Genomic DNA, 26,450 nt, shown 5'->3' on the forward strand with positions numbered 1-26,450 from the left:
AGCAGCAGTAGAACCTAGCACTGCCCTGGACATATATGTACATATTGGTCTCCTTATGCACTGGATAGTGTATTATTATACGGTATTAATAATTAACGCTAATGATGGTCCATAGCAGTGCACACCTAACAGTGCATGTTTTCCATGTTTCCCTAAGAGAGCATGTTGGTGCACAAGTGTATTACTGGCTGACACATTTTAAAAGATCCACAGGTGGTGCTGATTTAATTTATGATACTGAGAAGAACATGCAGCAGTAGTAAACTTATATCATATTACTATTTCTATTGTAGTCATGGTGTGGGCTGGAGAGGTTTCCAGGCAACTGGAAACCCTACCTGTTTGCCTTTGCATATGAGTCCTTTCCAAAGATGACTTCTAGCTTTCTATGGACAAGGCTCTATGAGTGATTTATTTGTTCCTTGCTGGACATATGAGTATACATAAAAAAAACGGACAGCTATTAAGATCAGAGGACTGACTTGCATTCTACCATACTACCTTACCAGGTGGAATCTCTTCTGGCTGTTTTTGTCAAGTGTCCTATTACCACTGCATAGATTAGTTTTATTATATAAGTGACTAATATAGACATACACATAACAAATCTTAGCAGATTTCTAAAAAAAAATAAAAAAAAGATAGCTAACAAAGGATACCCGTTTTCACAATCAGATGGCTTTTTACTTCTCATAAATGTTATCACTGCACATTTGTATATATGAGATGGTTTCCTGACACTAGCTTTGCCCCATCAGCCCTTCTCTATCGTCCGGTTGCTAGTCAGCATCGGAAGCCCCCCCCACTGGATCCTACAATCCTTTATACCTTCACACACCAAATCAGTCACAAGGAGGTAGTGCAGCTGTGTGTAATTTTGGGTACAAACTAGGCTATATGTAGTCCGATCCGGTGGATCGGAGCGACATAATCGGGCACATCGTCTTGTGTGTATCTGCTATACCACTGATGATGCATGCTCCCACATGTCGTCAGCGACATCCTCCGTCGGCCCTACATGCAAGGCCGAACGGGGGATATCGTTAGCGAGGGCCATGCTGCCGAATGCAGCCTGGCCCCCTGCCATCGCTCTGTCGCTGCCGTCATTGGCAAGTATGTATGTACTTTCCGAGGCTGGCTCCCCCGCCGGGTCCTGACACTGAAGATGTCTGGCACACTAGACATCATCTAGTGCAGTGGTTCTCAAACTCTGTCCTCAGGACCCCACACAGTTCTCGTTTTCCAGGTCACCCAGCAGGTGCACAGGTGTGTTCATTACTCACTGACACATTTTAAAGATCCACAGGCGGAGCCAATTATTTCACTTGTGATTCTGTGGTGAGACCTGGAAAACATGCACTGTGTGAGGTCCTGAGGACCGAGTTTGAGAACCTGTGATCTAGTGTGTACCCGGCTTAAGACCTTTGTTGTAGAAAGCGGCAGGATACTTAACCCAATCTGTCTCTTTTCCTGGGGAATGAGGTCTGTTCTGTATATCAGAATGTTTCAAAGTGCCCTCTTTGCCACACTCTGTAATGCGTGATTGCTTTATCAGCGCTGATTATTTATTGCAATTATATTTTTATTTTGTTTAAAATATAAAATATACTCCATTTTGAATCTTCTTCCTATGCTTCATAGTTTTTCTATTTTTTAATTTATAAATATACCAAAAATATCAAGCAAAGAGCAAAGAATGATGATTGCCTAACTAGAAGTAGTGTTTTTTTAAAAACACGTTGTTCTTCTGGCTCTGCTCACCTGTTCATATACCTGAACTTGGACATGTAGCATGTGTGTTGTTTATTTACTTTTGGTTTTTGCACCTGCGATGATCTGCCCAGTTCAGCTCGTAGACACTAAAATATTTTGTTTGACTTTTATTTTTTTTTCAAGATCTGAAACTGCATCATCCTCACTGACCCTGAATAGGTACACAGATTCATACTAGGCATTATCCCAAATATTCTATTCTTTCTTAGTCCTTTAATTGATGATCTGCTGAGTTTATCTTTAAGCCATTTAAATATTTTGTATTTTGGCTTTTTCTCAAGATCTTGGACATCCTGGTCTTCCTTGGTCTCGAGATCAAAGATTGCATCATCTTCAGCCATGGCTCATACCACGCATCAAGATCCTGGACAAACTGGTCTTCCTTAATCCCAATATCTGGCCAGATCTCTTGTATGGGCATGATACTGGCAGGCCTGTCTTTTTTTTTTTTTTATGAGACATTTTTATTTCATTTTTCAATCCCAGGTATTGAACTAGCTGGTGAAAGTCAGTGGCTCATGTCCTTGTTTTATCGTGTAATCATTGGCTGACTTACCGACCCAAAGCAAAAGCTCTTCCAGGGATCAAGTCACCAATTGCCATTCGATATAACAGTTATGCGGCATGCACAACCAAAGAGATCGCTGATAGATTTGCCTACAACTTTCTGTAGTGCAGGGCAAACGATTTGTGTGTACACACTGATAGATATCTATGATAGATATTTCAGTGAAGTCATGTCTTTAAAGGCAAATCTTGACAAAATCGTCCAAGTTGGTCTGCATGTATGATTGACCATAGATATATCATTATCGTTCATGCGGGAACGTGCATCGTTGGTCGATTGTTCACTGCATAAAAATGAACGATATGAACGATTTATCACTGAACTATATCATAATCATTCAGGAAAATTGTCCTGTGTGTATGCAGCGTTACACCATCAACTTGGTTTATAGTTCCAATCAGTGCTCGAAGTGGAAATTTGGAGGTGGGGGTATGGAACTTTCAATCTTCAACCCCCCCCCCTCCCCCTCCATGTGTCGGCAGTGAGCGGTAAGCAGTGCACGTACTCACCCCACCTTGCACTGTCCCTGAAGCCTTATGTCACGCTGGGGGATTGAAAATCAGGCTTACCTATGTGAGCTGCGCGCTGACGCCGTCTAAGGAATAGCACTCGGCGACTCCCAACCGAGTGGAGGGAGATGTTTCCGCAGACAGAGCGGCATTTTAAAGCCGGCGCTGGCTGGCAGCCAATGAGAAGCTGCCATTTGGCAGCTTCTCATTGGCTGGCGGGCCGCGAGCCATGATTGGCTTGTGGCCGCCCCTTCTTTTAATCAGCGAACCAGGATTGGCTGGCGGCTGGAGCTAACTGATGTCAGTGTAGCTCCTGGCTGCCTCCATCCCAGCGCCGTCATCGAGATGTGTCCCCAGCGGGACACATCTCCATGCAATGCCGCTGCTGTTCCAGCATTGGGATCCCATATACGATCCCAATGCTGGTACCTTGTTTAATGTGGCAAAAAACGAAGTGGTGGCAGGAAGTGGCGGTATATCATACCGCCGTATACCGCCCCACTTCGAGCACTGGTTCCAATTATTGATTGAAGCGTTAGTCCTAATGCAGAAAACACAAATATGCCACCAAGGGGATGAATATTTATTCAAACACTTATTTTCAGTCTTTTACTCTTAATTTATTTTTATTTTTTTGCCATATTCTCAAATACTTTGTGTTGATCAATGGAACTAAATAACAATTAAATCCAGCATAGTTCCATGTTGACAGAAAACAAGGGGGAGTTTGTGGAGCGCTGATCTCACCTTAAATATTGACAAATAATGTATAATATTTATAAAAATGTTTAATATTGTCAAAAAAACACAAACAATTAAAAAGACTTTGTAATAGCCCTATATTCTTAATAAACACATTACCTAAATTCATGAGTAGTTGATATACACAAATAATTATAAAAAGCAGGGAAGTTGGTGATGCAATGTTAAGCTGTTGTTCCAGGTCAGTAATCAAAGCCTATAAATCTGACAACCATGCAGTTAGTAAGCATTAGTTTGAAGAATAGCAGCGTTTTTAATAGCTGGTAGTGTTAGTGTAATATTCCATATGCCTTAAATAGTTTCCAAAGAACTACCTCATGTGTTGATCAGACACAGAGGAGTTTGTTAATACATGCAATAATATGCAATATAGAAAAAAGATTAATTCCTGTTAAGGTTCCTTAATGTGGTAATCCAGTCACTAGCAGTAAGTATTATATTGATGCTGTTGTCGTCTCTTACCTCTAGCGGTCTTCTCACACGCCTCAGGGAGATATGACACTGTGCACTGCGTCCCACCTAGAATATCAGTTTGTAGTATCTCATGATGTACACCACAATAGTGGTGGTTGCTTGTGCCGGCTTTTCCTCCTTAAAGCTAGAAGTCTGCAGTGTAATTCACTGGCTACTTCATGGTATGATGTCGGGGGGCGTAACTTTACGCGTTTCTCGGCTGAATGCCGTTTCGTCAGAGTTCCATGTTGTAACACAGCAATAATTTAAAAAAAGCCTAAGGGGTGAATATATTTTGTAGCCACTGTATATACTCTATGTACAGTGGCATCTGCTGCCACATGCACTCCCTTGCACCATGACACCTCTTGCCATATAAACTCCCTGTATAGTGTCTAGATCATTAACTATATAATAAAATCATATCGCCTGGTCGTTCGGTAGAGCGAACATACTGCACGAACTGAGGGGAATCGTTCGATTCGTAACGAGATTGACAGAACTTCCTGCATGTACTAAAGATTTGAAGTTGCGACGAATGAGGCTGTAGGAGTGCGCATAGTGTGTACACACATGACGATATGAACGATTTATCATTCCAATGCACCGGAATCATTCAAAATATTGTGTAGTTTGTAGGGGCCTTAAGAATTCCAGGACATGTGGTCTAGGCCCAGCTCCTGACACGTTCTGTCAGTGCGACCGCACAGGGGCGCCAGGTCTCGCTGAAGAAATTCCACCCACCTACTGCAGGTATAATTTTATGGTCAGGGGAAGACGCAGGGAATGAGCGGGCGGAGGGGAAGCATGGGATGGCGCTGGGTGCAGAGACACCTAGCGCCGGCCCTGATGTGGTCACTGAGGCTACCCGAAGGCAATTTCCTTACCTAGCTCAACCATTAAATTTGTCTTTGCTTTCTCAAATAAGGCAGGATGCATTGAGCAACTAACAACTTTATCAGCTGTACTGATTTTAAGACAACGTCCTGGGTATGTCTAAAAAAAAAAAAAACTGATTGTCTTTGAAAATAAATGAATATTTACTGAAAAATACTTTTTTTGTTGCATTTTAAAAAATATATAACATTAGCCAATTGCAGGCAGCAGACATGACACAATGTCATTTTGTTCATTTACTATGGTACATCTGCACATGACGTGACTGACTGGGTGCACCTCACCCGCTGTACAGCAAAGGGAGAAGGGTCCCTGGAATCTATTTTAGATACTTGGCAGGTACACGCCTCATTGTTAACGTAGCGGCTCCCTTCCAACAGCTCGTATATTGGAACTGCAATATTATTTTTGTTATGGGCCTTATAGCAAATTTATTTGCCCCTCACATAGACGTAATAAGAAAATAAGACTACAACTCCCAGAATCCCTCGGGGGCTCTTCATCCAGGGATACTGCTGTTAGCCAATCACTAAGCAGCTACGGGGGCGAGAGCGAGGCTTGGAACGCATATCCAGGAAGTGGCGCATACGCCGCAATTAAGGGCCCCGTTCTCTGGTAGGTGTCCTCCACCGAGTACGTTGGCCTCAGATATCATTCAGGTGGGAGATCTCCGATCCTGTCGGGTAACACTACACCCTGAACAGCAGCCATAGCTGGGGGACAAGCTGCTGCAGGTCAGTGCTGAATGGACACATCGGGGCATTGATGATCCCAGGCTCAGCTCATTGTTATGCCATCATTCTGTATTTGTCCAGCTTCACTCGCACTTGGTGCAGGCAGGTAGCCAGCCGTACATTAGGAGTACAGATGGAGGGCTGTCAGTGGCTGAGAATTAACCATTTCCAAATACACAGGTTCCCGTCTCAGCAGCTGTGTCAGAGGGCAGCAGTAGCAATAGGGAAACTCAGTATGTGTGAAGCCCTGTGATGACAAGTAACCCCCAGTTTTGAGTAAACCAATATCCATTGGAAGGGTATCTGGTATGTACTGACCGCACACGCCGTCAGCAACATGTCATTGTACATCATATGCCACACCACATGCACTTTCCGATATTCTCCCTGTGGTGGTAGATGGGGGGGATAACCCCACGACTGCCCTATGCGGCATGTAAAAGTAAGAACAATTAGGGAGACTATTTTGGGCTGCGATTTCATTACCTTTTAGAAGCCCAGTAATATAGTTGAATAGGATTTACTTTTATACAGAATTTGTGAAAGAATAGGCTCTGCGTAGGCTACAGGTGCCCATTCACATAGCTATATTTGCAAGCGATTGCACGATAACGTCGTTATCGTTCATTCGCTTGCAAATCGTGCACATTTATGTAGGAAACTACCAGTGATGCGCGTGCCCGCTGGTCGTTTCCGACATCTTATCGTGCAAACAAGCTGGTCAACCTGACGAAACGTCAGGTTGAGCATGTTTGCAGACGATTGATGAGCCTGCACTGAACGACTGCTCGTTCAGTGCAGGTTCATCACAGACTGACAAACGACTGCACGATTACATGTCAGCTCGTCTAGTGGATGGGCAGCTTAACAAAAAATAGCAGTATCTCTGTACTGTCTTTTTTTTTTAACGCTGTATTATTACTATAGTATCAGTAGATTGTTTGATAGAGAAATCGCAGCACTTACATAATTGCATCCACAGGCATGTTAAGTGCCCCATACATCTACCAACCAATTCCCTGATCCACTCAGATCAGTTGGTCGGAAATGCCAATTGGCGGCATCGCTGATTGCCCATTTGTCGGGGAGTCTGTGAAATTCTTCATGTTAAAAATCCCTGATTTGCTGATCACGATCATATTTTGATCATGATCTCCATGTCGTTGATTCCCCAGGATCGGGGAATTAGCCCAATACGTTGCAGATATATGGGGACCTTTAGACATGACTGAGCCTCTGATGTAGAGGATCATAGATCAGACACACACACCCATCTCCTTATGTCAGCCATACAGAAAGGTATGGGGGTATCCAGGAATGATTATCAATCAAATGTTTCAGCTGCCCTATTTATATGCAGCTGATATCGTACAGTTTTAGTGGAACTTCCATTTAGTAGTAGAATTTTTCTGGTATGTGTCATTTTGCCCATTACATTGTATTTCAGTATCAGTATGCACTTACTTGAATATATGGTTCCATGTAGGATTGTAGTTAAATTATTGAATGAGTGCGCACAATTTTATAACTACTTGATTCCCATAAGACTACAGCCAGTTATTTGATTCTTTGAAAATCTCTTTTTAGTAAACAAATTGTATTCTAGTGACACTGACCGTTGACTCCCAATCCCTTACATTGTACTGCAGAAAGACAGATGCACCCAGGGTGCCACTCATCAGTGTTCCATTTGTTGGATGCCACAAAAAAAAATCTTTATTATGTTTGTTTATGTAGAGTGATACCTGAGCTCAGTACAATCTTGATTTCATTGACTACAGGATTCAGGCCGTCCCTTGCACATGTACTGCAGTCCATTCTCGGAACCTTCGTCTGTCTCACTGAGGATGGACAGGGACAGGAGTCACATGACTGAGAGGATATTAAATCTCACCCTGGATATCATCTACCTGCTGATTGGTGAGGTGAGGGCTTCTGGGAAGTGTCACAGTGACATCACTACTATTTCATTGCTAGAGCGATGTGCGGTTATTTGAGTATCTGGATATAACATTTTCTGTGTAATGGCAAAACGGTGATAACCAGAGTTATGTAATAGATATCAAAATGGTGCCTGTCCAGGACATAGAGCTTTTGGCTGGTTTAAAATCTGCGTGAGGATCCTGTTTTGTTGTTTTTTATGTATACACATACAGTGACCTGTTAGATGAGTGAGTTTAGACTAATAACAAATCAGAGTTGGTCTGTGCTGTCCTAATTTTTGCACGGCCCAACTTCTGTCTTGTCTCAGGACCTGATTCACTACGGATCGCAATATAGCGTATGCACGCAGTTCAACTGCGATTGTGTGCTAATCCATTGCAATTGCAATGCCGCTGCACCACCACATAAGGACGCACTCTTCACCTACACGTACATCCGTAATGGTTAGCAAGACTGCGAAAACATCGGTACAATCGAGTACCATCGAAGCCTCACACACAGTTAAGGCAGGTCAGACCTTACTAATGAATTGCTTACTTCAGCGTACGCTATGAGGCTTCAGGCTGCGTATGGTATCAAAGTGGATAATTTATGCACGCCCCTCCAACGCCGTTGAAACGTACTGGCACGCCTGCGTACGGCCAACCACTCCTCCATCACCACCCTCAAATGGTGCTTCCTGTCAATCACTCTGCGATGGGTCTGCGTAGCCTCTGCGATCACAGTTCCGATCGCAATAGCTAGTTTGCGCACTGTGGTGCATGCACAGAACGCAACAATCGTCCGATAGTGTGCGTATAAGCAACTGCGTTCCTTGTTGAATCACGCCCTCTGTCCAGACTCTCTAGTCTAAGAGGGTGGTGGGAAGTTTTCAAAGTGCCTCTGGCTGGGGGGTTCCAAGTCAGCAGGTATCGATTAGAGGGTGCCAATACTGGGAACCCATAAATGACCAAATAATATGTATAAACATATTTCAAGTCATCAATCAATTGAGGTGTTCGTTAGGACAGCTTGTGTATATATGAGGAGTTGTGCGTCACCTACTTTTAATTATGGATATTAGAAGTCATCTCATATTTCTAAAACCTTCTAAAAGCACTTACATTATGTAGGCAAAAGTGATTGGACACTGACCGCAAATAAATCAGCAAGATTTTATTGACGTCAGCACTTTGTAGGTCCACCACGTGCAGTGATTACTGCAGACACCCTTCTTGGAAACTGTCCACAAGTTCCTGGACAACAGTGGGCGGTATGTTTTACCATTCCGCCTAAAGTACAGTGACCAACTGTGACACTGAAGGGGGTCAAGTTGGCCTAGAACGCACCTGTCACTCCAATTCATCCCAGAGGTTCTCCATGGGGTTAAGATCTGGACTCTGAGCTGACCAGTCCATCCGGGTTACCAAATTTTCTGTATATCAGTCCAGCGTCTACCTGGAAACATGACAGGTGCCATTGTCGCCCTGATAAAAACATTTGTTGTTTCCGTACAGCTACCACAATGTAGGGAGCAGAGAGTTATCAAGATCATCTCTATACTTCTCAGAGTTAATATGACCATGCATTACAACTAGTGGACCCATGCCAAACCAACTGAAACGCGCGGGGTGTCCAATCACTTTTGTCTGCATAGTGTAGTTTACAGCTTCATGCTTTCATATGGCCATAGAACTCTTTGATGACTTCTAATTCCCATATAAGATCCAGAAGGCAGCTCATCATCCATGCAATAGATATTAAGCTCTGTAACGACCGGCCGTCTTTAAAAAATTTTATTGTAGAATTGTGTCATGGTGAAGAAGTTTGGTGAGTGGGTGACTCCACACTCACTGATACATGAGAGAGACAATGAGCAGAAGATCCTGGAACTCACCAACAAGATCATTCAGCTGCTGACTGGAGAGGTGACTGCTGGGAATGGGACATTATACAGTAACACCAGGGGATGTGTCTGGGTGATGACTGGAGAGGTGACTGCTGGGAATGGGACATTATACAGTAACACCAGGGGATGTGTCTGGGTGATGACTGGAGAGGTGACTGCTGGGAATGGGACATTAAACAGTAACACCAGGGGCTGTGTCTGGGTGATATCTGGAGAGGTGACTGCTGGGAATGGGACATTATACAGTAACACCAGGGGATGTGTCTGGGTGATGACAGGAGCGGTGACTGCTGGGAATGGGACATTATACAGTAACACCAGGGGCTGTGTCTGGGTGATATCTGGAGAGGTGACTGCTGGGAATGGGACATTATACAGTAACACCAGGGGATGTGTCTGGGTGATGACTGTATCATTGTGTGTGTCACAGGTTCCTTTAAGGTGTCAGGATGTTGCTGTGTATCTCTCCATGGAGGAGTGGGAGTATTTAGAAGAGCACAAAGATCTCTGCAAGGACATCATGATGGAGAATAAAAGGCCCACCAGGACAGTGGGTGAGTATAACAGACATATTTGCTGCTGGCTATGTTATAAATTAGCATTGTGTGTAGAGGGCACGTTGGCTACTTATTCATGTGATGTCCGGTGGGAAAAAACAGATACAATGTGTTTAAAAACATTTTGCACTGAAGGGCCAATCTTCAGATTTGCAGTCGACACAGCTTTGTTATAACATGACAAGCCAATAGAGAATGATTACTTTATCATTGCTATTATTAAAGTTTTGTTTTCATTAAAATAAACATTCTCAAAAACATTGAGGCAGTACGTTTGAAATTAGGAGGGGCAGCTGATCTTCCCATTGATAAGACAACTTAGCAGTCACGCCAGGGCACAAGTTTTTAAATGTTTGCATCTTATCCTAATTCCTTCCACCCAGAACCAAAAAAAATAGTTGTAGGAAATAAAGGCCCACACGGGGCTATTTTTCACACGATCTGGCCGTTTTCGACTGATCGTAATGACCAATCGTTTGAAAAATTGGGTTTTCATAGACTCTTTCGATGCGCGTCCCGGCGTCGTGGATCGGTATCGTAGATCAGATGGAAAAACTATTTGATCTACGATTCATCATGCTGTAAATAGGTAAACGAAGCATCTTGTAAGGTGCATCGTATACCCTTTACAGCATGCTGTGATGCATCGGACGAAACTTGAAAACGTAACAAGGTGTCGTACTTTTTCAAATCGTCCCGTGTATGGGGGCCGTAAGCCTTTAATAAATGGGTAATATAGTCTGACTGTAAACCACATATGGTGTTTTTAAAAAGAGGATGGATGATTGTTATGCATATATTTACTGGTTTATTGGGCCCTTATGCACGTTCCATGTTCGTGATTATTCAATTTGCGAAGATGGAACATTAAAGGTGCAATTAAAAACCTATCCAGATTGTGGGAATCTGTATCCATAGGTTTAGCTAAAAAATAAGGAATGTTTTCAGAAGTACCCACCCACACACTAGGTAAATATATATCGTCTGGAAAAACAAGATTGTTTTGTGGATTAGGCCTACAGTATGACACTTTGCACACGGAGACCTACCCACACTCATGAGCAATGTACACGTTTATCCCATACTTACAGAGCTCTTGTCACGTTGTTGTTGTTTAAATAAAGTTTAATGAAGCAGGATTGGCAATTATCAGTACGTTTGCAGTGAAGTAAAAATGTGACCTTTTCCTGACATTATTATAATGCATATGGAAATATCCAACCATGATTTTGAGAAACCATTTTCTTTTCTTCCCTTGAGTTATAAGTATATTCAGTGACATAGCAAGGTTCCATGGCGTCCCAGGGCCACCTTTCCCTATACATCACCCCAATCATACATCACCCTCCTCCCCCAAACCTCTCTGGTGCGAATAGAGGACCTGGGGTCTGTTACTGTATTTGCTGTACATCTCTGTTACCGAGAGGCTGGGAACTCAGGGCCTGATTCATTACGGATCGCTGCTGTGATGATGCACACAGATCTGCTTCAGATATATGCTAATGAATGCAGTCGCAAAGCCGTGGCACTGCCAGCCTACAGACGCCCACTACCGCTATCTCACATCCGTAATACCTCACAGTCCTGTGTATACATCGGGAACATCGAGTAACATCGGCCCCTCACACACAATTACGCCAGCCCTGACCTAACTCAGAAATTGCTAACCTCGTCACACGCATTGAGTACTCAAGCTGCGTATGCCGTCGCAGTGGGTAATTTATGCACACCCATGCAATGGAGTTCAAACAGAGAGGCATGCCTCCATTTATCCTGTCACTACCCCCCAAACGCTCATGGCCTCAACAGGATAATAAATTATCTGTGTATGACCCAACGGGACTGTTGGTGTCTGGAGCACGAACTCTAGTGGTTCCTTCCACGTTATGTTCCCCGACTATGTTATACATATCAGTCAACAGAACCATTTCAAAAAGTGGTTCCTCATCGTTTTTATTTGTGGATCCTGGTAGACTGGATGAAAGTGACATTTAGAAAGAGTAGATCACAATCGTGATGGATGAATCGTATTATTAACTCCACAATTGTTTTAGCCAACAGTATAGCACAAAAGTGGTTGTAGCTCAGCGTTTTTTAAACTTCTGTCTTTGTCCGATATTTATTTGAGATGGGAAGACCTGTAAATACCTACGGTTTCACTGGCTTTCTGTACATTCTTTTTGACATTTGTTTTGTGAATGAAAAAAAAAAATGTATAAAAGCTGCAACTGTCTTTGCAGGTACATTGAAAAACAGAGGAATGTCTGATGGATGTCTCATCGATCTTATTGAACAGAAATATAACCACACACCTGGAACTACTACTGACCTATCCCATTCAGGAGGGTCCCAGAGTACCGCTAAACAATTGTCACAAACTGGGGGATGCCTGCAGTCTGGTTCCTGCGATGACACCCATTTTAGTGAAGATGAACAGAAAGCTCTGGCTGTTGTGGAATCGTCTTCCTGCGAGGAAGTAAATTGTGACACCAGTGCTTCTGTTGCCACACAGACTGCGACTGTCCAAATGAAAGACGAGCCGGTCTGCATTGAGACAGAAACCTTTGCGGGCAATGTCATTTATCCATTCAAGCAGCCTGCTTGCCACTTATTTGCCCATATCAAAGAGCAGTCCTATGAGGGAGAAAGTTTAGCAGAATCTGCCTCTTGTATACGTGCAGCATGTACACAGGAAAATCATTTATCCAATGTGAAAGAGGAACTGAATTCAAATGTTGAAACGTGTGCACTTACTGATCCTGTATCAAACGATTATACGTTTCCTATCAACAAAGACTCAAACTCCTTTAAGCAAACATGGCTGTCAAAAACTAACAGTATTACACACCAAGCCAATGCACTAACAGATAATGCAGATGTTGAAATGGAGGAGAATGCACGAGGTCTCTCAGACACTGACCTCTACTCAGAGATTCTGTCTCCTTCGTCGTCTTCTAATGGAGAGAAAACTTTTAAATGCTCTTTTTGTCAGAAATCCTACAACGACATAACCCAGTTTCATCTACATGAGAAGAGTCACATGGAGCAGAAGGCATTTTCCTGCTCGGAATGCGGTGAATGTTTTTCCAAAACGCTGGAGCTTGTGGCACATCGTAGAATTCACACAGAGGAAAAGCCTTTCGCGTGTCCCGAGTGTGGAAAACAGTTTGTCGATCGTGCAAATGTTATCGCACATCAGGCGATTCACAACAAGCCTTCCTCTTTTGCTGAAACGTGTTTACACGAGAGATGTCCCACAGACGTGGTGCCATTTTTATGCTCCGACTGTGGGATGGGGTTTAACAGTAGCTCCAGCCTAGCGGAACATCAAAAAATTCACAAACAAGAAAAGAAATTTGTGTGCCCAGTCTGCGGTAAATGTTTCAGTAAAAGAGGACATCTTAGTAACCATAACAGAATTCATACAGGAGGGAAGCGTGTTTTATATTCTGAAAGCGGCGAATGCATTCCTCACAGCTCGTATCCACGGAAAAGACCGTTCTTGTGCCTCGAATGTGGAAAATGTTTCCCGAGTCGCTCCCATCTGGATAGGCATCAGAGGGTGCACACAGGGGAGAAACCATTTTCGTGTTCAGAGTGTGAGAAACGTTTCACTGACCGTTCGGGCCTGGTCATACACCAGAGAATTCACACGGGGGAAAAGCCGTATTCCTGTAACGATTGTGGAAAATGTTTCAGGGATCGCTCTGGCCTTGTTGTACATCAGCGAAACCATACAGGGCAGCATCCGTTCAGGTGCCTCGAGTGCGGGAAATGTTTTCACAATCGCGCCCGTCTGGAGCGCCATGAAATTGTTCACAGGGAATCGAAGTCATTTTCCTGCCCAGAATGTGAAAAATGCTTTACGAACGTGTCTGCCCTCACCCTCCATTACAGGACTCACATAGGAGAACAGCCATGTGTCCAGGGGGTGGAAAATGTATCCACTCAGTTGTATTCAAAGAAACACCAGAGATGTCTCACAGAAGAGAAGTCATTTTCCTGCTCAGAGTGTGGAAAGAGTTTTACCGATTTATCAGTCCTCTCCCTACATTACCGGACTCACATAGAGGCGCATCAGCAGGCACAGCTGAGATTTCACAGCAGTGAGAAACCTTTGACTAGTGGGAAGTATATCTCCCACCGTTTGAGTCACCCCGCGAATAAGAAGATTCACACAGTAGAGAAAGCATATTCATGTTCACAGTGTGAGAAGTCCTTTTCAGATCGTACAAGTCTTATTGCTCATGAACAGCAACACACTGGCGAGAAGCCTTATAAATGTTTAGAATGTGGCGAATGTTTTGTGCTGAAAGGTTATTTAACTAAACACTTAGAAAGTCATGCATGATATGTACAGCTAAGTAGATCTCTGTGTTAGATCTTTGTGTGTGAGAAGAGGGACAGAGAGCTCCCTGAGAGTGTGTGTGTGTCTTGGTGAAAAATTCTCCCCGAGTGGAGACCATGCCAGTCTACCACACTCTCAGTATTTCTCTAGGTGACAGGCAGCCAGGGAGAGCTATTGTAGCTATTGTACAGGTGCATGTAGCTTTCAATGGCTAATGTGTGCTAACAGTCTAATACAAATAGTGAAGACTCCTTTATTTGTTCCAGTGAGCTTTAGATGCCTTCTACTAAATGAAAGCTGGAAACAACTTGGAGCCAGTGTCGTGGAATGGATATACATAATTTTACTTTGTCAGTAATTATTTATCAAAAATAAGTCCAAAATAAGGAGCCATGTTTTAAAAAAGTAGTTACATCCCTTCAAGAGCTAAGCTGAAGTCTTTGTTTATCAGCCTATTACATTGTATAAGAGGAATGTTGGCCCACTCCTGCTTACAATCTTGCATCAGTTTGCTGATGTATGGTGCTACTTGTTTACGCACAGCCCTGTTCAGTTCCTGCCCAGCATCTCCATGGTATGTCAGCTGTAGGTTTGCTGATGGACTCAAGATATTGTCATGTTGTATAATGGGATTTTCCATTCGATACTATTGGTAGAAGGTTTTTGTGGTAGTATGCAGTTTCTTTTACAACATTATAACCAAACCACTCCATTGTAGTCTTTGTCCAGAGAACATTTTTTCCAGAAGTCTTCTCTATCTCTGAGAAGCAGTTTTGCAAACCTAAGCTATTCTGTAACTTGTTGTTTTTTGGTAGTGACCTCTCCATTAAATCTGTACTTGTTCAATCTCTTTCTGAGGTTAGAGTTCTGCTGTTGTCCTGTACAGTACAATGTTGACAGAGGCTTGTAAATACATGTAGCTTTTTGGTTCTTGCGATTTCTCTGAGCACCATCCAGTCTGATCACTGGGTCCGTATGCTGGGACGTCCACTTAGGAGCAGATTGGCAAATATCTTTAGTATTCTCTCTGTGTTAATTAACTTTATCTCACTGTAGAATGTTGGGCTTTAAAGCGTTGCTGCTCATCCGTACAAAGTAGTAAACGGCCATTTAGTAGACCATTCCTTTTCTTAAGGCGGGTATCCACTACCCGATTAAACAAAGCGATTGAACGATAACGACATTGCTATCGTTCAGTCGCTTGTTAATGGGGCACAAATCTGGCAGCTTAATGTCAAAAATATGAAAAAAACAAAATATATATATATATATATATATATATATATATATATATATATATATATATATATATATATATATATATATATCTCTATCCCAAGGAGAACAGACTTGGTGGAGCTCGGTGTAGATTTGTATAATGCAATTCAGCAGTAGATGCAAAGATATTAAATGTCCTTTGCACACATGTTATTTACATCCCATCCGTTTTTAGGGATATATTGAAACAGAACTCCAACAGCGATTTTTTTTATTTTTCCAAATGCTGATCGTTCAGTGTAGGAACAGCACAGACTGTGAAATGACTGCACGATAACAATGTAGTAATCATGCAGTCATTTCACAGTCTGCTAGTGGATACGCACCGTTAGTTGCAGATGCCTGTTCAGCTTGGTATTTTGTTTCCACATACCTGGAAGCTCCAGATCAGAGTGCCAGCTCTGCTTTTGTGTAGCGTGGTGGCACTTACTGATGAACACCTGGCTCTCATATCACCTTTCATTTTATTGAAGTAGTAAGGCTGTACTTACCTTCTTTGTGACAGCTTATTTCTTTATTGAACAATCAACGACGAGGTCAGATACTTTGATTTGTTTGTTCTGTGAGATTAGAATATGTTTAGGATTTGGCGAAGACTGGAGTATTACCAATTATGTAAAAACATCAATTTGAAAGAGGGTGTACTTTCTCTTTCACCTGACTGTATGTGTATATTTATAATATTTGAGAAGTAACAGTGATTGCCTGAAATGTCAAATAAATTCTTCACATTTGACGTCTGGTTACGTTTTTGTTTGGTGACTTTGGCAGCTCAGTCTGGAGTACACCCGCAAAGCTGTCTCTGGGCCTGATTCCCTACGGAACCCAACTGCGACTACAATAGTGATTACGCACGCAGTTCAACTGTGATAGTATGCTTATTCATTGCGATCGCAATGTCGCCGCAGTACAACATAAGGACGCCCACTTTACTTTACACACATCCGTAATGTTTAGCAAGACTGCAAAACCATCGGTACAATCGAGTACCATCGCAGCCTCACGCTCACTTGCACAAGCCCTGACCTTGCTCAGGAATTGCACGCTATGAGGCCTCAGGCTGCGTAGGCCATCACAGTCGATAATTTATGCATGCCCCTGCAACTGTGTTGAAACGCACTGGGACGCCGGCGTTCACCCAACCCCCCCCTGCCCGCCCCCATCACCACCCACAAACGGCATTTCCTGTCAATCACTCTGCAAAGGGTCTGCGTAGTCACTGCTATCGCAGTTCCAATCACAGTGGCTAGTTCGCGCAGTACGCAACAATCGTCTGCGTATGTAATCGCAGTTGCGTACGGTAGTGGATTGGGCCCTCTGTTAGCATTCAAGTGCTATATTATATGCATGCAGATGGTGTTTGAGCTGGAGCATAAAATCCAGCACTGAGGCTAGGTGGTCTATTTTAATCGATTAAAAATCCATCAACATCGATGTTGTTTCAGGGGATAAATCGCACATTTAATAACACACAAAATAAGTATTAAGAAGAAAATTGCCTGTTAGTAAATGTGTGATTTAGCCCCGAAACATCGATGTTGATCGATTTTTAATCGATTAAAAACAACCTAATGTAAATTTACCACTAACAGTCTGAGACTGAGGGCCTGATTCAGAGCCGCTCGTAAGCGGCCGCTCGCTCCGAGAGAAGTTTGCACATCTGTGCATGCGCCAACCAGTCATTGCGGTCGGAAATCGTGCGCTCGCAAAACAGCGAGGGGCTGCTAATTTGAGTGACAGAATGAGGCGTTTGTGGGTGGTAACAGGGGAAGGTGCTTGAAAACGGGGAGTGGAGATCCGAACGCAGGCGTGCCAAACAGTCAAAACGGGCGTTTAATGGGTGTGCATAATTAACAAAGCAGCGTCATCGACCACATCACTTGGTTGTCTTTTACCCTGAACTGCTCGCATGATTGCGGTAGGAAAATGCTACCACAAGAATAGCGAGCAGTTCAGGCGCCTTTCGATGTACTCGATTAATCTAATAAATAGCGGAGATGACGTAGGATGCGAGCGGCCAAGGGGCGTCTTTACAAAATAGCGAGCGCATGTTTTGCTGGCTCAGACATAGAGGCGTCAACAGACCGCAATGAGCGAGTGCTCAATTTAAATAGCCACCCCCTTTTTCTGAACGACCGTTCGCAAATAGCGTCCGGCTCTGAATCAGGCCCTGAATCTAAAGCACCGTTTTGAGGATAAGCTTGTCCTGAGATACCCTCACTCCAGCTCATATACAGTATTCTCTGAAAACAAAGTTACTGACTGACGGAATTTATATGTTCTATTTTCTTTATTAGGTTATGCCAAGTCTTCTTTAAATAAACAGCTTAAAATATAAATACCTGCACAATTTTCATAAAATAATCCTGCGATGGTAAAAATTATACCTCCAATGCAATTAGTCATAAATTATCAATTAATTTGAAGTTCAGAATGTTCTCGCGCATGAGCTTCAGAGCGGAGGTCCCACAACAGAATATTCCTATACATAGGAAAGGTAAGCAATCCGATGATGTCCTGCTAGGAGTTATGTTGGAGCAGCAGATAGAGGAGAACGGATGTATAAGAAGTGGTATTGCTCTGTTTCTTGTCACTCTGTTACCTTTGAATTTAGGGCCTGATTCAGAGCAGCTCGCAAAAAGCGAGCGCTCGCCCTGAATCAGGACGTGTGCTTTTTTTTTTTGTGAAGCCACTCCCCAGCCACGCCTACAAAATGGGGCGAGCTGTCGATCAACATCGACAGCCGCCCCTTTTTTTTAGTGAGTCCCAGAGCGAGTGCTTTTTGCGCTCGCTCCGGGGCACGTGCACTGGGCCACCATCGACCTGCTTGCGAACGCATAGCGCTTGTGAGCGGGTCTGAATCAGGCCCTTAGTGCATCCATGGGTGCGGTGTTTCTTTGTTTCTTCCCAGCATCCTATTCCCAATATGACTCCCAAACCATAAGGAGCAAGCGCTGAGAGCAGGCAGAAGGAACTAGAGCCAAGCCAGTGAGAGTTAAGGGATCTAGATATTCATCTTAAACGTCCCTTTAACACTTGTGCACTAGAGACGGAGAGAGAACTCCCCACTCTCAGAGCTCTTGCTGTTAGGGATGAGATGGAGTGAGGCCCTGTACCTGCTCACATGCACTGAAGCCTTCAGGATTGAGCACTTTAAAACTAATGGAGGTCTGTACCCACCTGTGAGCCGGCATCTCACTAATGTGCGAGAGACTGTCCACCCTCTTCCTGTTCTGAGATAAGACGGAGTGAGGTACAAATGAGAGAGAGAGGGCCAGAGATGAAAGAGACCAATGGGTGGGCACGATAGTAGTTTGGATCCATCATTTGCAGTGTGTATGTACGAGATCTATATATATATATATATATATATATATATATATATATATATACACGATAGATATAGCAGGCACCAAAAGCTCAAGAGCAACTAGCTGAAAAACAGCAATTGATAGAAACCTAAATTAGATTGGGAGTCGTATAAAGCGGAAGTTGTCCATACTAGACATTACAGAACATAGTGGTCGTGTGCAATAATGGCTTCCCATCCAGTTTTTATTTATAAAAATAAGACTGTAGTACCATCCAGAATAAATGCAACAGGTCATACTAAAAGTAAATGTCAATGTCAAGCTTTGGTTTCATGGGTGGATCCAGGACAAGTAAGGGTATCATGTATGGGGAAATGTAACTATTGTCATAGGTTAGTTACTAAGCAGTGTTAGGAGACAGAGTGAAAAGTGATAAGGTGCCAGCCAATCAGCTTCCAACTGTCATTTTTCAAACACAGCCTGTGAGATGACAGTTAGGAACTGATTGGCTGGCACCTTATCACTTTACACTCTGTCTCCTAACACTGCTTAATAAATAGACCCCTAAGTGCTGTAATACAGTCAGTAAGCAAAGAAACATATATGCAGGATGTTACCAACAGCATATGTACCCGGTTTATGACAGATATCACATACTCTTATGCCCATGTAAACTTCAAATACTTCTCTAATATATCAAAAACAATTCCCAGTCTCAATACAAGGAAAAGAAACATTTGCTTAAATATATACATAGATAAGAAAGTTAGCAGTTGCGTGTGTGTGGACACTTGGAACCTTTATGACGAGAGCTGCTAGTCATGTGGAGGTCAACAGTCTCCAATTAAACCCAATTAAACAATATCCAGTTAGCACTCACCTAAGGATTTGTTGTTAATAACTTGTACTAAAATATGTGAATGGCCGTAGTGGATGTAACAAATTTACAATCAATTATCCATTGGAACAATGGATCCCAAACTCTGCCCCGTGGCACCCTGGGGTGCCTTGGGACACTTGCAGGGGTGCCTGAAGTTGGTTCCAGCACAAAATCAAATTATTTATGGTCAATGTATTGTAAATATGTAAACGGTTGTGTAAACCTGTCCACCACCACATAACTGATCCTAGGGTGACAGCTAAGCACAATTTACTTCACTTTACTATTTTACTAGACTGTTTTCTGAATTTCTCAATAACAAACTTAAACTTAGGGGTGTCATGAAAAACATTCTGATAATCTAGGACGCCGTGATTCAAAAAAGTTTGGGAATGTTTGTTTTTTACTTTAAGTTTTAAAAGCAATTATTTAGGGGGATAAACAAACATGGGTATGTGAAACAATGGGGTAAGGAGGTAGAAAGGGTGAGAAAAGTAATAAATAATAAAATATCTAAAAATAATAAACTAAAAAAAAAAAATTTTAAGGTATATATCAAAATATTTAATGTAAAAGTATGTGGGTCCAGTGGAACAATCAGAGGAGTAGCGTGGAACCATGGCGCCTGGAGAAAGTGCATGTCATAGCGCCCCCTCCTCCCTGTACTGAACTGTGCCAGTGGGGTATGGCCAGCCTGCGGGGGAATGAAGTGAAGAGAGAACCAGCACACAGTGACAGTATCACGCCGGGCATTGAGGTCTCATTGGGGGAATAGAATGCTTCGGTGATCTGACATTAAGGAGTAGTTGCTTGGCACTGCTTTATTTATGTATAGCACCTAGGATCTGACTTTTATCTCCTTCGAATCATTGTTATTAGTCAATAGAGGAGATTGTGTTATATATTCTGATTATTTAACTTAAACTGACAGAGTACATGTGCTAGAGTGAGATTCCACAGGGTGCACAGCTCATTACTGCAATTACATCCCCGAGCTGCTATCACTGGAGTGGGAACACCTATGGGAAGCTCCCTTCTCAGATATTTTCCTACTTCACATATATGCATTGCACCTATATTAATGTGAGTACTACTAACCATGTCATGTTCTGTTTACCACCATTATTATTATTTCAGGTCTCCTAATATTTTTTAAAAGACCTTTCAAATAACACTGTGTGGTCATGTCTGGGGACACCTCATTATTTTATATAGCAAAGCAGTGACTTTTCCCAGAGGGGAGGTAATCTGGGCAGCTTGAGGGAGCATGAAATGTTGAAACTGGTCTCAGATCCGTAACTTGTATAGAATATAGAGCAAACAAACCGAGATAAAACTAACAGGCGACCGTCATACTGTGCAGCACCCCATGGATTCCGGAATCCAAGATGGTGAGCTCTGTCCATTTTGGCTCCCGAAGCCCCATTGTTTCACATACCCATAGTTAAATATATATATAAGCATAATATGTGTCTGTGTATCAATTAGCATCAGTGGTGGATCTGCAAGCAGCCAATCACAAGAGGTTAGCTAGTTCTGCGACTGTCATCAGCTGCTATCTGAACCTGCACTTTATGACAGCTACACGTACAGTAGGTGAACAGGTTGAAAGAGGCAAATAGCATAGTGAGGGTAAGAATTGGTAGGAGCAACCGGAGGATAGAAGGAAGGATGTGAGAGACTACATGAGGCCACCCAGAGGAGACAGCCACAGGAGAAGTGGTGCATGAGAGGGGAGATCTAGGGTTCAGTGATGGCAAGGAGGTTCAGGGAGTTGGAGATGAAGAGGTCATGGGTAGGGACCAGTTTATTACAGACAGATCTGGCATTCAGAGGGCACAGGAGAAGGAGGACTGTGGGAGAGATATAAATAAGATTATTTGGGTTGCTGTAACATGGAGGCGAGATTAATTTGGAGGACAGAGGTGAAGAGAGTAGTGATAGTGGGGGCTCCTGAGCGAGGAAGGGAATCTGCAGGTGGTGGGTAAAGAGGTAGTTTAGTGTGACGTGAAGGGAGGTGACAGGCAGAGACAGGAGGGAGCGGGGCTTAGTGGTGGGGTAGCAAGGCCATGGAGGGAGGGAGGTGATGAATGGAGGAACAGGAAAAGTGGGGGAGAGAAGCGGAGGGGTGGAAAGGAGACTGAGGAGGGGAGAGTGAAGGAGACTAGAAGGGGCAGGATGGGGTTTGAAACGGGAAGTAAAGGATTATGTAGACACTGACTAAGGGGGGTGGTTGGAGTAAAGGTGGTCGTGGAGTGGAGGCTGTTTGATATAGAGACAGTGTAGTTATATTGCCACAACACAGGTAACAGAACTAAATGTAAGAGCACAGCTACAACAATGGAACGTAAAGAGAAGTGTTTGAGAAGTAGTAGGAGAAGGAATTAATTACTAAAATAAACAATGTTTAAAGTGGATAGATGTGAAGCAATGCAAACAGGATTTTCAATGTTATTAAGGCAAAATTACATTGTACAAAACTGATTTAGTCAGAGTTGATTTGCAATCAATAAGAGCAGCAAGCAGATTGGGAACTCCTTGCAATGTCCAAGCGGGGAGTTCAGTAACGAGTTTCAAGGATATGCAGACAACAGGTGTTCATGGTGGCGATTCGGCTAACTCACATGACCTCCAGAAAGAGGGTTGGCTGAGAATGTTCTCTTTCAGTTTTCCTCGAGTGTAACTCCGTCATAGTTATCAAATTCTAGTGCAGTGGTAGCCAACCCTGGTCCTCTAGAACTACCATCGGTGCATGTTTTCTTGGTCTCCTTACAGAATCACAAGTGATATAATTAGCTCCACCTGTGGATCTTTTCAAATGTTAGTTATGCTGGGCATACACTCTACAATTATCTGTCAGATATCTGTCCAATCTGGCTGGTTGGAATGAAAATATGGTAATGTATGGCCGCAAATGACAATAGAAATTTGCTCCCAAACACTAGAAAACGGACCAGATTTTCCTTCCCACCAGACAGATTTGACAGAGATCTGACAGATAATTGTAGAGTGTATGCCCAGCATTAGTAATATATTCCTGTGCACCTAGTAGGTGGTCTGGAAAATGTGAACTGTTGGTAGCTCACGAGGACCGAGGTTGGCTACCCCTGTTCTAGTGTGTACCCACCTCATAAGCGATGGCGACTGGCAGGGTGCCCGCTTCGGCATGTGCATATACACTTGCCGACGCTGGCAGTGATGACTCAATTACTCGCTAAAGATATCGCCCAGTCCGACGGGCGATGTTGCTGATGACGCCTGGGAGCGTGCATTGTCAGTGACATTGAGGGTACACACTCGACCAGTGTTTTTTTAAACTCAGTCCTCAGAGCCAGGACCCCACACAGGTCACGTTTTCCAGGTCATTCAGCAGGTGCACAGGTGTAGTCATTACTCACTGACACATTTCCCAGGTCACCCAGCAGGTGCACAGGTGTATTTATTACTCACTGACACATTTTAAAATTATTTCCCTAGTGATTCTGTGAGGAGATCTGGAAAACATGCACTGTTTGGGGTCCTGAGGACCGAGTTTGAGAACCTGTGCACTAGGCGATGTGCCCGATATCTCGTCCGATCCAGCCAGATCAGACGAGATATCTTCTATTGTGTACCCGGCCTTATAATCTAACACTGACTATAGCAGTCTTTGGCTAGGCAGCCTACCAGATCACTAATAAGTATAGCTACAAACGTGTCTGTGTGGCCACTAATTGTGACCCTACCCCCAGTATTCAACACACACTAGAATGGGATGCAATAAAGTCTAAAATAAACAAATGGTGAGAGTGGAGTAGACCATCACAGCGCCATAAAAAAAAATCCTATCTTAATTCAGAGAAATGGCAGCTTATATAAAAGTAGTGGAAACACTTATCAAAGCTGTGCTATTAAGATAAAGGCAGCATCTGATGGGAGCAGTAGCAGAAAATTACCTGTAGATAAGAAGATGAGAGGAGTCAGTCTTTGCATTGTGTGTATATGCGGCGTAACTCCGTCATAGTTATCAAATTCTAATAACACTTATAATCTAACGCTTTGAATCTTAACACTGACCATAGCAGCCTTATGCTAGGCATACACTATACAATTATCTGTCAGATATCTGTCTAATCTGGTAATGTATGGGAGCAAATGACAATCGAACATTTGTTCACAAACACTGGAAAACAGACAAAAATTGATGTTCAGCCAAATTGGTTAAATAAAACAAATTTAACTAATCTGAACAATCGTTTTTGTCTGTTTTCCAGTGTTTAAAACCATATAATCGATTGTCATTTGCTTCTATACATTACCAGGTTTTCATTACATCCAGCCAGATTGGACAGATATCTGACAGATAATTGTATAGTGTATGCCCAGCATTAGGCTATGCAGCCTGAACACTGATCAACTACAAACGTGTCTGTGATCCCACCCCCAGTACTCAACCCACACTAGGATGGAATGCAATAAAGTCTAAAGCCGGGTACACACTAGGCGATATCGACTAGTGTGTTCCCGCTATGTCACTGATGATGCGCGCAAAAAAATGGGGTGATGTGGGCACACACATTGACAATTGAATTGGAGATGTACCCGTCATAAGTCTTGGGCTGTATCTTCTGCATCACCTCCAATAGTCACAACATAAATAATCTCACATTTAAGTCTTTACAAGTCCCACATTTTCACTCTTCCTCCCTAATATCCTACACGTGACCTCCTCTCCTCATTGTCAGTGCTTCACAAACTCAGTCCTCAGGACCCCACACAGTTCATGTTTGCAGGTCACCCAGCAGGTGCACAGGTGTACTCATTACTCACAGACACATTTCCCAGGTCACCCAGCAGGAGCACAGGTGTATTCATTACTCACTGACACATTTCCCAGGTCACCCAGCAGGAGCACAGGTGTATTCATTACTCACTGACACATTTCCCAGGTCACCCAGCAGGAGCACAGGTGTAGTCATTACTCACTGACACATTTCCCAGGTCACCCAGCAGGTGCACAGGTGTACTCATTACTCACTGACACATTTCCCAGGTGTACTCATTACTCACTGACACATTTCCCAGGTCACCCAGCAGGAGCACAGGTGTACTCATTACTCACTGACACATTTCCCAGGTCACCCAGCAGGAGCACAGGTGTACTCATTACTCACTGACACATTTCCCAGGTCACCCAGCAGGTGCACAGGTGTATTCATTACTCACTGACACATTTCCAAGGTCACCCAGCAGGAGCACAGGTGTATTCATTACTCACTGACACATTCCCAGGTCACCCAGCAGGTGCACAGGTGTATTCATTACTCACTGACACATTCCCAGGTCACCCAGCAGGTGTACAGGTGTAGTCATTACTCACTGACACATTTCCCAGGTCACCCAGCAGGTGCACAGGTGTAGTCATTACTCACTGACACATTTCCCAGGTCACCCAGCAGGTGCACAGGTGTATTCATTACTCACTGACACATTCCCAGGTCACCCAGCAGGAGCACAGGTGTATTCATTACTCACTGACACATTCCCAGGTCACCCAGCAGGTGCACAGGTGTATTCATTACTCACTGACACATTCCCAGGTCACCCAGCAGGTGCACAGGTGTATTCATTACTCACTGACACATTCCCAGGTCACCCAGCAGGTGCACAGGTGTATTCATTACTCACTGACACATTCCCAGGTCACCCAGCAGGTGCACAGGTGTATTCATTACTCACTGACACATTCCCAGGTCACCCAGCAGGTGCACAGGTGTATTCATTACTCACTGACACATTCCCAGGTCACCCAGCAGGAGCACAGGTGTAGTCATTACTCACTGACACATTCCCAGGTCACCCAGCAGGAGCACAGGTGTAGTCATTACTCACTGACACATTCCCAGGTCACCCAGCAGGAGCACAGGTGTATTCATTACTCACTGACACATTTCCCAGGTCACCCAGCAGGTGCACAGGTGTATTCATTACTCACTGACACATTTCCCAGGTCACCCAGCAGGAGCACAGGTGTATTCATTACTCACTGACATTTTAAAAGATTCACAGGTGGAGCTAATAATTTTACTTGTGATTCTGTGAGACCTGGAAAACATGTATAGTTTGGGGGTCTTGAGAATCTGTGCTCTATGCTGTCACCTCCCTATTAGCAGTCCCTCCAACTTGACTCCTTCCACTAGTACACAATGCTCTGTTCCTGGACTTCCAATTTAATGAATGATTGCAGTCACCTGTGTTAGGCTAGTTAATGGATGAGAAGGTGTTTTAACATAGGTAAATGCAATCATTAATTTAGGGATCAATCCTATTCCATGTGAAGGGTGCGGGTTGCTGTTGCAACAGCATTAAAATGCTGGCAACATACCGGCACCTCACACCATTCGCAGCCCACTCCGAGTCCGAATTATGCTCGGAGCCCTATGGGGCTGCGAGCAATTTGAAGCAAATCCGGGCTTCCTTAAAGTGCGGCTAATATTCCTTTTACACCAGAGCTAAAACCCGGGTTATTGCAGGGTTTACCCGGGTAGCTCCTTGGTGTAAAGGTTTGG

The 26,450-nt window shown here is 43.4% G+C and overlaps 1 protein-coding gene across 3 annotated transcripts; it reads left to right on the top strand.

Annotated features, from left to right (window-relative positions):
- The first annotated feature begins 5,502 nt into the window (after positions 1 to 5,502).
- Positions 5,503 to 16,447, top strand: LOC148473257 (uncharacterized). Of its 3 annotated transcripts, none has more exons than XM_088459853.1 (5): positions 5,503 to 5,577; positions 7,478 to 7,621; positions 9,425 to 9,547; positions 9,959 to 10,082; positions 12,326 to 16,447. In XM_088459853.1, exons 2-5 carry the CDS (start codon positions 7,499 to 7,501, stop codon positions 14,434 to 14,436), a joined length of 2,481 nt encoding a protein of 826 aa, XP_088315979.1. In that variant the 5' UTR covers positions 5,503 to 5,577; positions 7,478 to 7,498; the 3' UTR covers positions 14,437 to 16,447. The 3 variants fall into 3 exon arrangements, with proteins under 3 accessions (XP_088315979.1, XP_088315978.1, XP_088315980.1); XM_088459852.1 differs by having other exon boundaries at positions 5,533 to 5,696; XM_088459854.1 differs by lacking the exon at positions 5,503 to 5,577 and having other exon boundaries at positions 7,511 to 7,621.
- The last annotated feature ends 10,003 nt before the right edge of the window (positions 16,448 to 26,450 follow it).

Source organism: Taudactylus pleione, unplaced genomic scaffold (genome assembly GCF_031769625.1).
Source record: "Taudactylus pleione unplaced genomic scaffold, aTauple2 ptg000946l, whole genome shotgun sequence".
Taxonomy (NCBI): domain Eukaryota; kingdom Metazoa; phylum Chordata; class Amphibia; order Anura; family Myobatrachidae; genus Taudactylus; species Taudactylus pleione.

Bases quoted from the DNA above. Each gene is read 5' to 3' on its own strand.
- LOC148473257 (XM_088459853.1), top strand. From the start codon at position 7,499: ATGTACTGCAGTCCATTCTCGGAACCTTCGTCTGTCTCACTGAGGATG. The intron at 7,622-9,424 runs GTGAGGGCTTCT...ATTTTATTGTAG, and splicing joins TCTACCTGCTGATTGGTGAG to AATTGTGTCATGGTGAAGAA. The intron at 9,548-9,958 runs GTGACTGCTGGG...TGTGTGTCACAG, and splicing joins TTCAGCTGCTGACTGGAGAG to GTTCCTTTAAGGTGTCAGGA.